Source organism: Felis catus, chromosome B3 (genome assembly GCF_018350175.1).
Source record: "Felis catus isolate Fca126 chromosome B3, F.catus_Fca126_mat1.0, whole genome shotgun sequence".
Taxonomy (NCBI): Eukaryota; Metazoa; Chordata; class Mammalia; order Carnivora; family Felidae; genus Felis; species Felis catus.
Window position 1 is genome coordinate 107490872 of NC_058373.1, and position 14619 is coordinate 107505490.

The window sequence follows — 14619 nt, forward strand, 5'->3', positions numbered from 1 at the left end:
ACACTAGTAATAATAATGTATTTAAAGCTTGGCGATTTATATGGTATTCAAGATGCTGTTGAGTTACAACCATGTCACTGCGATGTGCAGTGTGCTGAGCAGCAGTAAGAACTGAGGAGAATCACTTCCTGTCCGTGTTGTAAACTACTCAACTCTGCTTTAATACCATAAAAGCAGCCACAGACAACATGTAAGCAAACGAGCATGATGTATTCCAATAAAACTGTATTTATGGACACTGAAATTCAAATTTCATACAATTTTCATGTCACAAGATTTCTAAAATTCTTTTTCGACCGTTAGTATAAGAACCATTCTCAGGTCATTTATTTGCCGTACAAAAACAGGTGGTAGGCTAGATTTGGCTTGTCAGGCATGGTTTACCATTCCTGATCTAAATAATTTCATTTTTTATTACTAGTTTAGGGGTACTTATATAAAATTTAGGCATACTCTCCAACTGGGGATCACTGCAAAGTGATTGTTAGCAGGCAATTATCCCACCTTCAAAAACTATTTTCCCAGGAGACAGTCAATATTTAAATATATGTATCTAATACAAAATTAGACATAATTTAGATTATAAGATTACAATCTAATTATTATCACTTAGATAAAATAGACTTATTTAAATTTTAATTTGATAACTTATAACAGCAAGGGTAAAATATAGGTGTTCAGTACTAAAATGAATGCTAAAATTTTATGAAGTCATTATATTTTATTACATAAAGGTCTAATGGGGAGATGGAGAAGACATTTCCAATGAAGTGACTGAAGCAATTTGAGTTTTTTCTTCTGAAAAGACTTTATCTGTCTTCTGGCGTTTAAGAGGTGGGTCGTCCTGATTCTCTGTAACAAAGCCAAAAAACCCGTTATTAGGTAAGAGACTTAACATTGGAAAATACCTTTAAAAAGCAAACAATATAGGCATTTTAAAGATTCTGAATACTCAACGTATACATAAAATAGTAACATGACTGCAGATTTATTATTATAATGAAATAACCTTCCGCTAGACTGAATAGTGTGTATGTCATACTAAAATTCGTAAAATTGCGAGAAACCAGTCACAATTGAGTGGCAAAGAATCTTGAACCGAAATATCTAACTAGAATTAGTTTAACCTATTTCCAAATTTAATAAATATTAAAAGCTACATGAAAAGTATTATAGTTTACATTTAATTTCCCAGAAATTGCTCACCTAGAGTCAGGGTCTGGTTCTTGTAGAGCACAGCAGCAGGAATCCGAAAGGTGATACATAACATTTCCTTGTTAGGGGCTACATTTCTTACTAGGTGAACTGAACTGCATGCCTCCAAGGAAATGCCTAACACAGCCCCAGCTCGCTGCTGAACATCCTTAGCAGGATTAGGGTCTTTGGAAAAGCTGTAACAGTGCACTATGGGAAGGAGCTCAATGCCACATGGCGGCCCATCTAAAAGCAATTTGAAAACACTGAGAAATTCAATAGCCTTTGCTGGCAAGTTCATGACAATGTGCACAGAGTGTTTTCTTTCTTTTGACAGTGGTCCCAGCTGCTGCATTAACTCTTCTCTGACTGGTCCTTGAAGGAAGTCTTTTCCATCCAAGTTAAAGACTTTCACCTTTTGGTCCACTTTGTTTAATTTACAATTGTGCAATAGCCATTTATGGGATTCAGGATTGAGATCATTAGCAAATACAGTGCAATTTTTCTTTGCTGCTGGAATGGCAAAAGGCCCAACCCCAGCAAAAACATCAAATAGCACATCTCCAGATTTGAGAAGTTCTGTGATACGACTGTGTTCTGTAGAGAGGCGAGGATTCCAATAGACTTTCGAAAAATCAAATTCATAGGTGTAGCCGTTTTCTCGAACCTGAAAAAGGTATCATACCTTGGTTAACCTGTTTAGTTTTAAATTCCAGCCATGGACACTGGATGAGTATGCCCACACATTTAAATTTAGGAGCAAATAACTGCATTTTAATTAGAATTCTGGTGTTTATGCTATTCTTGAAGCCAGTTAACACCCCGCATTAGACTTTGACCTAAGAAAAGTCCTCTCTTTAAAGCCAAATGACTCTCCGTCTCATTCTACCCGGTCATAAAGTGGTTCCCAAATCACATAAGGCATTTTTCAGACAGGCCAATTGACTGGCTTGATCCTACTCTATTTTGTCACCTGACAGAGAGGGAAATAAACCTATAATTTGAAACAACACAACACATATCTTCATGAGGACTAACTGAAGTTGTAGACAGCATTCCCCTCAGCAAATAAGCTTCCTTAATTTTCAGTTTGTAAGAGGGAGGCATGACAGATCTATCTTGTACTGGGGCACCTGTGTGGCTCAATCAGTTAAGCATCTAACTCTTGATCTCAGCTCAGGTCACCTCACGGTTCGTGAGATCGAGCCCCGCGCTGGGCTCCGCACTGGCAGCATGAAGCCTGCTTGGGGTTCTCTTTCTCCCTCTCTCTCTGCCCTTCCCCAGCTTGTGTGTGCACGTTCTCTCTCTTGAAATAAATAAAAAACATTAAAAAAAATCTTGGGAAAGAAAAGACGTGCCATGTACACATTGGATTTTGAGGTATTTTACTATGTTTTTAGACAGCTACTTGGATTTTGCAAGGTTCATATCTACAAATTTTAGCCAGTGTATAGAACAAATCCTTCCCCTACTTTCTCTTTTCCCAAATTTGAGTTTTAATGGATTAAACTAAATATATTTAGTGAAGCTAAGTCTTGAAATTTAAAATTTTAAGACTTTGTGCCATTTTTTTGGGGAACGATCATAAGCATGTTAGAAAATAGAAAACAAAACTAAAATTACAGTCATGTAATGTGACCTCAGCCTTCATTTTAAGCCCCTTGTTTTAATGGATGAAGAATCAAAAGGCCAGAAAAGTTCCTAAGTTCTACAAATCTGAGAGAGATACATCTTCTATATTCTGCCTTCATGGAATATTTTGCTTTCAAATTTGTGTAAATATGTTTTCCGTCCGACCACATCAGATGCTCTGGCCACGTTAAGGCTCCAGAGTTGGAAATGTTCCTTCATTATTCTGCTAACTAAAACTCTCTAGATCTATAACCTGGAAGGTCTGAATATGTCTTGGGATGCTTTTCCTGAAATATCCTTCCTACTCCCCCTTTTTAAGGTGAAGCATAGTACTACTTTTAAAAAATTAGACTTTAAGTATCCTTCTGATTTTACTCATACTGTCTTTCAACCTAACCCACTCAGCATTACTTTCAGCCCGATTCACTCTCAGGAATCTTTTTACTCACAATAGACACAGAAAGTACTTATGCTGCTTGAGCTCCTAAAATTAAATGTGATTCTGTTTGTAGTAAAGAAATTATACTGAGTTTTTGCATTTACTTTATGGTATAAATGTTAAATATAAAATATATCCTAAGAACAAACTTCAGCTGACTTAAGAAATCAATCAGAAGCCTTTTAAAAAATTACAGAAGTTTCTGAGAACTTTTAGATCTCTGAGAAGGAAGTACCCTAAAGGGCAGTACCAAATGAAGAACAAGCAGCACTCAATCAGTATGCTGAGATAAGCACGGATACCAGCAAAGCACTCACATTCAAATCTTACTTGCCAGATCAGACCCCACACAATACACACAAGCAGTAGGCCGTGGACGTTATACAGGGAAAGATCATGCATGGACTCTGGAGTCAGAAGCCTGGCTCCAAAAATCCAGCTCAGTCATTCCTTGTTACTTTATCTGCATAAAGAGAATATTAGAAACAACCACCATTATATTTACCCAAGGGATACAGATGTGCTGTTTCGAAGGGGTACACACACCCCAATGTTTATAGCAGCGCTATTGACAATAGCCAAAGTATGGAAAGAACCCAAATGTCCATGATGGATGAATGGATAAAGAAGATGTGGTGTATATATATGTGTACACACACACACACACACACACACACACACACACACACACTGGAGTATTACTTGGCAATCAAAAAGAAAGAAATCTTGCCATTTGCAACTATGTGGATGGAGCTGGAGAGTATTATGCTCAGTGAAATTAGCCAGTTAGAAAAAGACAAATATCACATGACGTCACTCATATGAAGACTTTAAGATACCAAACAGATGAACATTAGGGAGGGGAAGCGAAAAGACAGGGAGGGGACAAAACATAAGAGACTCTTAAACAGAGAACAAACAGAGGGTTGCCGTAGGGGCTCTGGGGAGGGGATGGGCTAAATGGGTAAGGGGCATTGAAGAATCTACTCCTGAAATCATTGTTGCACTATACGCTAACTAACTTGCATGTAAATTAAACAATAAATAAATTTAAAACAAAACAAAATAACCACTATTATCTTGTGGTCTTCTAAGGATTTGTTATATTTAAAACATTAGCTCAGGCCTAATAGTAAGTATGTAGTAAATGGTGTTTTAATATTCTGTTACAATTAAATTATGGAGAAATAATTTTATACTTAAAATATTCACCTAAATCTATGTGGCCCAGAATCTTAAAAAATAGTTATTTTGCATAAACTCTCCTGGGTTTTATAAAGTCCTGTTTAAGAGAAAGAAGTCAGCGAGAGAAAGACAAATACCATATAATTTCACTCATATAGAATTTAAGAAACAAAACAGATGAACATATAGCAAGGCAAAAAAAAAAAAAAGAGCGAGAAGCAAACCATAAGAGCTTAAGTCTCTTAACTATAGAGAACTGAGGGTTGCTGGATGGGAGGTGGGGGGGGGAGCTAAATGGGTGATGGGCATCAAGGGGGGCACTTGTTGCGATGAGCACTGAGTGTTATCTGTAAGTGATGAATCACTAAATTCAACACCTGAAACCAATATTACCCTATTAGTTAACTAACTAGTATTTAAATAAAAACTTGGACCCAACAAAGATACATCTAACATCTTAAGAGTGGACTTTGTTATTAAAATTTTTATCAAGGAGAGAAGTTAACCTATTTCCTAGCTTGGGTACAAAATTTCACATAATATTAACACATAATTATCTAAGACTTTTAAATCAAAAAAATGTTTATATTAAATGACTTTTTTTTTAAATTTTTTTTTTCAACGTTTATTTATTTTTGGGACAGAGAGGGACAGAGCATGAACGGGGGAGGGGCAGAGAGAGAGGGAGACACAGAATCAGAAACAGGCTCCAGGCTCTGAGCCATCAGCCCAGAGCCTGACGCGGGGCTCGAACTCACGGACCGCGAGATCGTGACCTGGCTGAAGTCGGACACTTAACCGACTGCGCCACCCAGGCGCCCCAAAATGTTTATATTATCCAGCACTTCAGAGGATTTTGGGGGTAGAGGATGAGAAAGTGGTTTACCCCAGGAATCTCTTCCTACATATTAAAAATATTTTTTCTTTGAAATAGGTTTTCTTTTTCTTATAAAAGAAATATGTGCTCCGTAGAAGAGTATAAAAATGAGAACAAAGGTCACTAGTAACTACTATATCAAATAAAAATATGCCCACTGTTAACATTCTGATATATGTGCATATTTACATACATATTTAGTTAAAATGGAGCTATATATATATATATATATATATATATATATATATATATATGCTACTCTACAACTGGTGTTTTTGTCACTTAACCTATCACTGGGCAATTTATTTTAGTAAGTGTGGAGCTCAGTAATCTATAATGATGGGGTATTTCATTGTGTTGTTATACCAAAATTTAATCAATTCTCTGATGAACATTTAGGTTGTTTCTATTCCTTTGTAGAACCTGGTACATACACATCACTACAATTTTCTCCAATCATATCCTTGAGATAACTTCCCGTAAATGGAATCCCAGGTCAAAGGAGGTACCTATTCAAAATGGCAATTTTTACCATATACTCTTCCTGAATATTTGTATCAAATTTGCACTTCCATCAAAAGGATATATAAATGCTCACATTCTCACATACTCATCAATATTGGGTTATTATAAATACTTTTAATCTTTGACATCTATTCTGATTCTAAACATTAATCTTGATATAATCTGTACCTAGGAGACAATAAGATATTCCATACCTTGGTCATCATGTTCTCCTCTCCAGACAGCACTTCCATTTGGAAATTTCGGTACGTATTATAAATGTTATTGATTTTATTTACTGCTGAGGTGATTCCTGGATTTTTGTCAATCATAACTTGACCTGAAAGATGAGAATTCATAAATATTGCCAATCAGTTGCAAAATAAAACTGAAAATATAAAATGGAAATAAACTGTATTTCTTTTGGTTATAAATTTTTTTTTTTTAACATTTATTTATTTTTGAGACAGAGAGACAGAGCATGAACGGGGGAGGGGCAGAGAGAGAAGGAGACACAGAATCGGAAGCAGGCTCCAGGCTCTGAGCCATCAGCCCAGAGCCTGACGCGGGGCTCGAACTCACAGACCGCGAGATCGTGACCTGGCTGAAGTCGGACGCTTAACCGACTGCGCCCCCCAGGCGCCCCATGTATTTCTTTTGGTTATAGACAAAAAGTTGCATCTAGTGTGTATATCGTGGCATGCAATTCTAAAAATTCAGTGGATTAGCAAAGTTAATTAATGTCTGCCAGCCTCTAATACAAAGACAAAAAACCATACGGGTACACAAGTTTTTATTTATTTATTTTGAGAGAGAGAGAGTAAGCGAGATAGTGTGCGCATGAGCAGTGGAGACGCAGAGAGAGATGCAGAGAATCCTAAGCAGGCTCTGCACTAACAGTGCAAAGGTAGGGCTCAAACTCACGAACTGTGAGATGATGATGTGAGTTGAAATCAAGAGCTGGACACAACCAAATGAGCCACCCAGCCACCCTATATGGGTACATTTTTAAAGAAAAATTTTTGAGGAGTTTCAGTCTATCTAATAGTTTTCCTTTTTTTTTTTTTTTTTTAAATTAAATCTCAGACAGACCAATACAGAACAATAAGCAAAAAAGTAGACCATAAGGTAAAGAACAGAAAGGAAAAGTATAAGGACCATTGCAACAAATGATCTCTAAAATCACCAGCCTGTTCCCACTGACCTAATCAAATGTCTGCTTTACTATGTACTTAAAAAAGGGGCGCCTGGGTGGCGCAGTCGGTTAAGCGTCCGACTTCAGCCAGGTCACGATCTCGCGGTCCGTGAGTTCGAGCCCCGCATCGGGCTCTGGGCTGATGGCTCAGAGCCTGGAGCCTGTTTCCGATTCTGTGTCTCCCTCTCTCTCTGCCCCTCCCCCGTTCATGCTCTGTCTCTCTCTGTCCCAAAAATAAATAAACGTTGAAAAAAAAATTTTTTTTAAAAATAAAAAAAGATGCCCCCACTTTGGAAATACATACCAGTAAGATAAGTTTTCAAATAAAAGAAACAGATTATTTAGAGTCTTATCTAAGTAAAATGTTCAATTAAATTGTTCTTTTTGTCAAATATTTGCCAGAGCAGAAAGAGCTACAAATAAAATACACCAGAAATGGTATATTGATGCCCTTTACTTAAAGTCTACTTTTTTGTTAGCGCTTAAAAAAATTGTAAGAATCTATATGTCATGTCATTGCATAAAGAAAGATAACTTGATTTGCAAGTTAGTAAAAAGTGCTCAATAAGACAAACATGCTGATATATAACCAGAATTTGTCCAATTTCTTTTTGATAATTAGATACCTGATTTTGAATATGACTCTAGCCAATCATTATTCTTATCCTGTTCTGCTTCAGGTATCAGAAGTCAATTTTTAAGGTATAATAGTTTGAAATGAGGAATGAAATAAAAAAAACAAACTGAAAGTCTGTAGCAAAAGCTTTAAAATTACCACTGGATGAAAATGCTTCACTTTTAATCTAGGAGGGCCCCGAATAAAATAGGGATGCCAAAAGGGATGTTTTGAGTTCTGACAGGCAATGACTCATACATAGCAAAGCTGATCTTTGACATTTGTACCCAGACATAATTATAAAGATCTGCTTAATTATTTGTTGTGTTATCGTTGTGCATTATCAGTCCCTTTCATCAGTAAAAACAAAGGAAATGCATAATAGCATATTTCTGAAATCCTAATCATGCAAAATACTGAGAACTACATTTTATTTTATTTTATTTAAAGCATGAGAGTGCAAGCAAGCTGGAGAGTGGGGCAGAGGGGTAGGAAGGGGGGGGGGGGTAGAGAGAGAGAGAGAGAGAGAGAGAGAGAGAGAGGGAGAGGGAGAGAGAGAAAGAGAGAGAATAGAGAGAGAGAATATCCCAGGCAAGCTCCATGTTCAGCATGGAACCTGACAGAGGGCTTGATCCCACGACCTTTGGGATCATGACCTGAGCTGAAATCAAGAACTGGACAGTCAACCAACTGAGCCACACAGGCGCCCTGAGAACATGTTAAAGGTGAAAATAATTCTCAAAAGTTCTGACAATTACTCTACATTAAAAAAAAAAAAATCTGGAGAATACACAGACATCAAATATTTGTATAAGGACAATTGCAATCCTGATTAGTCTTCTACTTCTTTCTTCTCCCAAAGGATAAAGGACCCAGGTTCAAACTTGGGCTTACAGAGATACAACATACAGAAACATTATTATTTTTTTTTAATGTTTATTTTTGAGAGAGAGATTGAGAGAGAGAGACCGAGCACAAGCCAGAGAGGGGCAGAGAGAGGGAGACACAGAATGTGAAGCAGACTCCAGGCTCTGAGCTGTCTGCACAGAGCCTGACACGGGGCTTGAACTCATGAACCATGAGATCATGACCTGGGCCGAAGTTGGACGCTCAACTGACGAGTGACCCAAGTGTCCCCAAAAGCATCATTTCTAAATGACTAAGGGCACTAAAAAACAAAGTATGGCGCCAGACATATGGAAGAGGCTCAGTCAGTCGAATCAAAGCATGAATAAACAGGGTCTTGAACTTCTGATGGTAAACACTCAAATTTAAGAAACCTAGAATTCAGCATAGTCCTGAGGGCCTAATAACTCCTATGTACCAAATGACGAGGTGCCAAAGAATTCTGCCAAAGCAAAAAATTTGAGTTTAATCTATGCTTGTATATTGTGTACAGAAAAGCCTGAACTGATTTTTAGAGTTTGCTATCACTCTGGAGAGAGTATTCCAAAATGGCTTTCAAAAGAGAGGGTATGTAGCTCAAGATGCAGCTTAAAATGAAAATGATAACATGTCCTGCTTCTGTAATTTGACATTTAAGAAAGTCATTTTAAGAACTAAAATGAGAACCTAATTACTTTCTAGCACATAAATATTATTACTAAGACACACCTACCAATTAAATGCTTGAAAGGTAGTTGATGATCTCGAAGGTTCAGGTGGGCAATATGTCCAACTCTGCTAAATCCTGAAGTCACATCTTGACCTTCAGGAAGCACAGCTCTCAAGATTTCTTCTGACTTAAAGTTTTCATAAGTGAGTTCCAAATTATATTTATGTATCTGTGGACTGACATTAAGCTGCTTTAAAATACCGAGTTCTGCTCTCTCAAAGGAACCATCAGTAAATATTTTATAGGGATCCAACATAACTAGTCTACTTTCTTCATCTTCTGGATCTTCAATTACACGTTTTATGCCTGGGCGCTGCAGTGCTGCCCTTTTAAGGGATCGCATCAATTTATTGACTATTTCTTTCCTCACTTTAAGTACTGGGATGGTGACTGTCTTTTTAAAAGCTGTTCTATCAAGTTTTGTCATTCCTCGAACATTAGAGGGTGGTGAAAACAATTCAGAGTCTCTCTGGTTTGTTTCTATTTCAGTCATGGTGGAGAATCTTCTCCTTTGATCCAGCAGGAAAATACCAGGTGCTCTGCTAAGTTTCTGTATCTGTGACGTCCAAGCAAGTGGAGCCAAGGATTCTGATTCAGATATTCTACAGGTTTCCACTTTGAAAAGTATTCTTGAGAATCCAAATTGCCTCCATAAGTTCCTAAAAAAAAAAAAAAAAAAAAAAAGGATGCACTTTAAAAAAAAACAAACAAAACAAAAACAGAAAGCTACAAACTTACATGTTCACAACAGGTTAAGAATAAAAAAATCTAAATTCTATAGTTTTAAATAACATGCTAAATGCTGACTGGTGTGTGAGAAGTATACTATCTTTTCCATGATATGTTGTCTTTTATAAAAGTAGTAAATAATAAATTTGCACCTTAACCCATCTGCTGCCAGGACAAGGGCTTAGTGACCCATCAGCCTCCCTACAGTCAATGAACCTCTCCACCCACAATTTTCCACAGAATAAGTTTGGGATTGGAAGGCTGACGTTTGACTTAAATGATCCATCTCTAAATGAAATGGTCATTATATTTATGACTTTACCAATGGCAATATTTACTAGGATACGTATGGGTGCTTATTACATCAGAGGCTGTGCTACATGCTTTACACACAGTATCTATCTTGGGAGGTGTGTGGTTATCACATCTTTATTTTGTAAACGAGGAAGCTAAAGGTCAGAAGTAGGTTAATTCATCCAGTCTCGTTTCTGTAAGTGGCTGCGCAGGGATTAAAAACCAGGTCTGTCTGACTACAGAGCCTGTATTCTTAATATATTGATTGGTATGCTGTTTGTCTTTAATGCTTCACTATCCCAAGTCCTGTCTATAACTTGAGGTTTCAGTATTTTGAGGACTAGGGCTTTGCAGAGTTCTATGTCCATTCCATTAATAGTATCAGATATTCACTTTGCCTTCTAGAATACCAAAGAAATAATTGGAAGGGGAGAGGGCCCTGCCCCAGAACCCCGTGAAGCAATTCTCAAACTTCACAGTCAGGGTTCAAGTTTGGTCTAGCAGTTCTCCAGCTGCGTGATCTTGTAATTTCTTAATCGGAGTCTCGGTTTCCCACATGTAAAATATGGCTAAAGGCTCGATCAGAAAGCTTCTGAACAGATAAAACACATTCCTTCGCACCCAGTACTAGGGCCCAAGCTCAGCACCCGGGCGGTGGGTGACCTCGCGACCTGCGCCAAGAAGCGAGTGGCGGAGAGCAGACCTTGGAGGACGGGTACTACCACCTGACCCTCAGCCTCTCGGATCAGGGGCACTGCGGTCACCACTTCACCAACGTCACCATCCCAATTCCCGGCGCCGCTCGGCGGTTGACTCCAAGTCTAGACCCCTCACCTCATGCTCTGGTGCAGCTCGGAAGAGAGTCACTCGTGGAAGGGCTGGCCCTCGATGACATCATCAAGGTTCGCCACGGAGGGGCGAGCGTCATCAGAGCCCGTCGATTCCCTTCTTTCTTCTCCGCCCCGGTCGGTACGGGAACCCGGAAGGGCCGGGCTCCCCGCCCCGCCTCCCGCGCGACTATTGACTGGAAAGCTGGGGTAGGAGCTCGCAGATGGACCTGGTTGTCGGCCAGCGAGCAGCATGGAGGCGCCCTGGGGGATCGGCAACGCCGAGCGGAGCTGGTACGTCTCGGCCCAGCAGTCCGAAGCGGCGGAGGCGGAAGAGTTGAGCCCGTTGCTAAGCAACGTAAGTTTCCTCGGGAAGCTTCTGGGTGCTGCAGGCCTCCGGCCTTTTTCCTGAAATGCCTGACAGATGAGACGTGGAAAAGAAGGAGGTGCGGGTGCTGCACGGGGAGAAGGGAGAACCTGGAGCCTGACTCTTGGGGGATGGGGCCCAAAGACAGGAGCCAGACGCAGATGAGACCCAGCGAGTGCATGAATGTGATTGCAGCGTAACATGCCCTAGAGAGAAAGTAAAGGCGCGGGCACAGGTGGAAGAGGTGCAGCACCCTTTGGAGGCTGGGGACCTGACTGGAGGAGCAGCCCTGCCGTTATGTAACTCAGTGCTGTCTGTTAGTGTCTTTGTCGACTTCCTGTTCCCTCCAACAGTCTTGTGAGGTTTTTGCCAGAGTCACGAGATTTTTCTTCCCTAGACTTAGTCATTGGGTGCCTGGAAACCTCATACGGAGCTCCTTAGCGGTGAAGGAGTAGAGGTGGCCTGGTAATGAGTACATAGCACTTCCCTGACCCTAAAACCTGTGCAAGGGGGGCCCTCGGCTTTTTAACTCAAGTCCCTGGACTGTAACAGTTTCTAGGACTTCGCTCACCAATGCTGTTTTGGCAGAGGGTGTTTTCAGGGGCATCCTCGGTAGAGCAACGTGTATTGCTTCTGTTTATTGTATCGTCATTGCAAGGTATTCCCGACCATCCTTGCATTTGAGCTGACTGAATTCATTAAATATATAGAGATTACTTTTGCAGTCCTAGTAATTGGGGAGTAACCATTGTCTACAGGAGCCCCAAGCTGACTCAGGATTTCTTCAGTAATCACATGAGCTGAGGCCATCTCTCCCTTGTCTCCGTCCCACCCCATTCCTATCCTATCTTCATCTTTTGCAGTCACAAGGTTAGTCGTGGTTTTTCCTGAAGCCTGTCTGGCCTCTGTACTGGTGGAGATGATCTTCCTAGGGAACAAGATTTTTCTGGCACTGCATTAGTGGGAGGTGGGAAGGGAAAAAAGGAAACCAGTGCTGCTTGAGAAATTAGTGTCACACAGTGCCGGTGGATTGCAGGAGTTCTCCATAACTTGTCATTCATTTCTTGATGAAATCTGAACTTCATCTAAACACTTAACACTGTTAAATTTGTGTGCTTGCAGGAACTTTACAGACAGGGATCCCCAGGTGTTTCATTTGGTTTGTCTGTGTTTAATTTGACAAATGCCATCATGGGAAGTGGCATCCTTGGTTTAGCTTATGTTATGGCTCATACTGGCATCCTTGGATTTAGGTGAGTTTTTTTCTTTATTTCTCCCCTCCCCCCCCCCCATTTTGATAGTACACTGAGAAGCAAAGAGGCCCCAGAGCTGGTGTTATACAATTTCTAGTTAAATCATTTCTGGAGGTTTAGCATTTTCCTGCTACTTATATATTATTGCTACTCTGTAGTTTGGAGGGATGCTATATAATTTGTATTTTTTATCCAAAAGTGGGACTAATTTTTAAAAATGGAAACTTGACCCATGCTTGTTTATGATAACATTAAGAAGTGGCTGTTGTTGTGTCGCGTTGGCCAACGTGAATTAAAGTTTATCAGCTATCAGATTACTTACAAATAGCAATTTTGTGAGTGGAAAACACATAATCTTTTCATTTCTCTCCATCATCTCCTGTCCTCCAGCTGTTAGGTAGTCTTATTTCCCTGAGTCTAGGCATGTGTTCTGTGCCTATTCCTTTTCATCTAGACTCAACTCATATGCCAGTTGGCCCAAAATAGGAGACATTCTTGGCTTTTCTGTGTTTCCATAGTACCTGTCTATTCATTCTGTTATTATAATGTGTTGTAATGATTTGTTTGCAAGTTAGTTTCTCTGCTAAACTGAAATCGTTTAGAACTAGACCTTAGCATTTAGCAAGTTTGTTTTGTTTATCAGTAGAAGCAGACCCATTTTACCAGGAAATTTAAAATGCATAGAGTCTCATTTAGGTTTATTTTCTGCTTTTATTTTGAATTTCTTGATAAGCGAACCAACTTTTAAGTAACCCAACTTCCTTTTATAATGAGATATATGCACAAACTTTCATAATTTTTTTATTAAAAAAATTTTTTTTGAATGTTTATTATTTTCGAAGGCAAGAGAGAGAGAGAGCATGAGCAGGGAAGGAGCAGAGAGAAAGGGAGATACACAATCCAAAGTGGGCTCCAGGCTCTGAGCTGTCAGCACAGAGCCGGACACGGGGCTTGAAGTCACAAACCATGAAATGACCTGAGTTGAAGTCGGTCGCTTAACCAACTGAGCCACCCAGGCACCCCCATAATTTTTTTTAAATAAAAAAAATTTTTTTAAGTAGGATCCACGCCTAAGTAGGGCTTAAACTACCCCCCCACCCCCGCGAGATTAAGAGTTGCATGTTGTACTGAGACAGCCAGGTGCCCCTCATAATTTTTTGAGTTTTTATTTTATTTCCAGTTAACATACAGTGTTATCACTATATTGCAGTGATTCAACACTTCCTTTACAACACCCGGTGCTCATCACAACAAATGTACTCCTTTTTCCCCATCACCTGTCTCACCCAACGCCTGCCGCCCCCCCTCTGGTAACAGTTTGTTCTCTATAATTAAGAGTCCATTTTTGATTTCTCTCTCTCTCTCTCTCTCTCTCTCTCTCTCTCTCTCTCTCTCTCTCTGGTTTGTCTTGTTTCTTAACAAACATTCATAGTTTTAAAACTTCAAAACTGTATGTGACATCTTAGGCAAGACATAATTATAGGACTTATTTTGGGTTCCCTTTGAAAAAAATCACATCTTGTACTCCAGGGTCTTACATGCAGATGTATACCACGGAACATGCCCTCATTGAATCATATCACATTTGCCATTTAGTGATACCAGACTGTTATTTTGTGAGGCTTCAAGTGTACCTCTCAGTTTTGCTACTTAATAACAAGTATTAAGTGGGCCAAAAGTAACTTTTGGGGTACTCCACTAGAGCCAGCTTTCTAGAAGCCTGTTTGTTAGTATCTTCCTGAAAATAAGTAGGAAATTATGCATGTTGTCTCTTTTACCACTTTCAGTGAAAGAATCCCAATTATTACATCGTCTGCACCTTTTCAAATTGTGTCATGAACACATCAACTGTGTTAACTGCATTTGTTTGGTTTGGTGGATGTGTGTGTTTA

General features: G+C 39.4%; 2 protein-coding genes across 15 annotated transcripts in view; one reads left to right on the plus strand and one right to left on the minus strand.

Annotated features, from left to right (window-relative positions):
• Window positions 1-208: 208 nt before the first annotated feature.
• On the minus strand, window positions 209-11253 carry TRMT5 (tRNA methyltransferase 5). 2 transcript variants are annotated; one of them, XM_006932905.4, is made up of 5 exons: window positions 11115-11253; window positions 9261-9916; window positions 6047-6171; window positions 1207-1861; window positions 209-852 (listed from the first exon to the last, which is right to left on the minus strand). In XM_006932905.4, the coding sequence occupies exons 1-5, from the start codon at window positions 11117-11119 to the stop codon at window positions 737-739; spliced, it is 1557 nt and encodes a 518-aa protein (XP_006932967.2). In that variant the 5' UTR covers window positions 11120-11253; the 3' UTR covers window positions 209-736. The 2 variants fall into 2 exon arrangements, with proteins under 2 accessions (XP_006932967.2, XP_019688650.2); XM_019833091.3 differs by having other exon boundaries at window positions 10984-11121.
• Window positions 11254-11326: 73 nt separating this feature from the next.
• Window positions 11327-14619, plus strand: part of SLC38A6 (solute carrier family 38 member 6) — a 75907-nt gene continuing 72614 nt past the window's right edge. For 8 of the 13 annotated variants that reach the window (XM_045060007.1, XM_045060009.1, XM_045060010.1 and 5 more), the window contains exons 1-2: window positions 11339-11465; window positions 12597-12727. In XM_045060007.1, the coding sequence (XP_044915942.1) occupies window positions 11361-11465; window positions 12597-12727 (236 nt within the window). In that variant the 5' untranslated portion in view covers window positions 11339-11360. Of the gene's footprint in view, window positions 11554-12596; window positions 12728-14619 lie in introns of those variants that run through there. The other 5 variants (XM_045060014.1, XM_045060015.1, XM_045060021.1 and 2 more) reach the window with 5 other exon arrangements.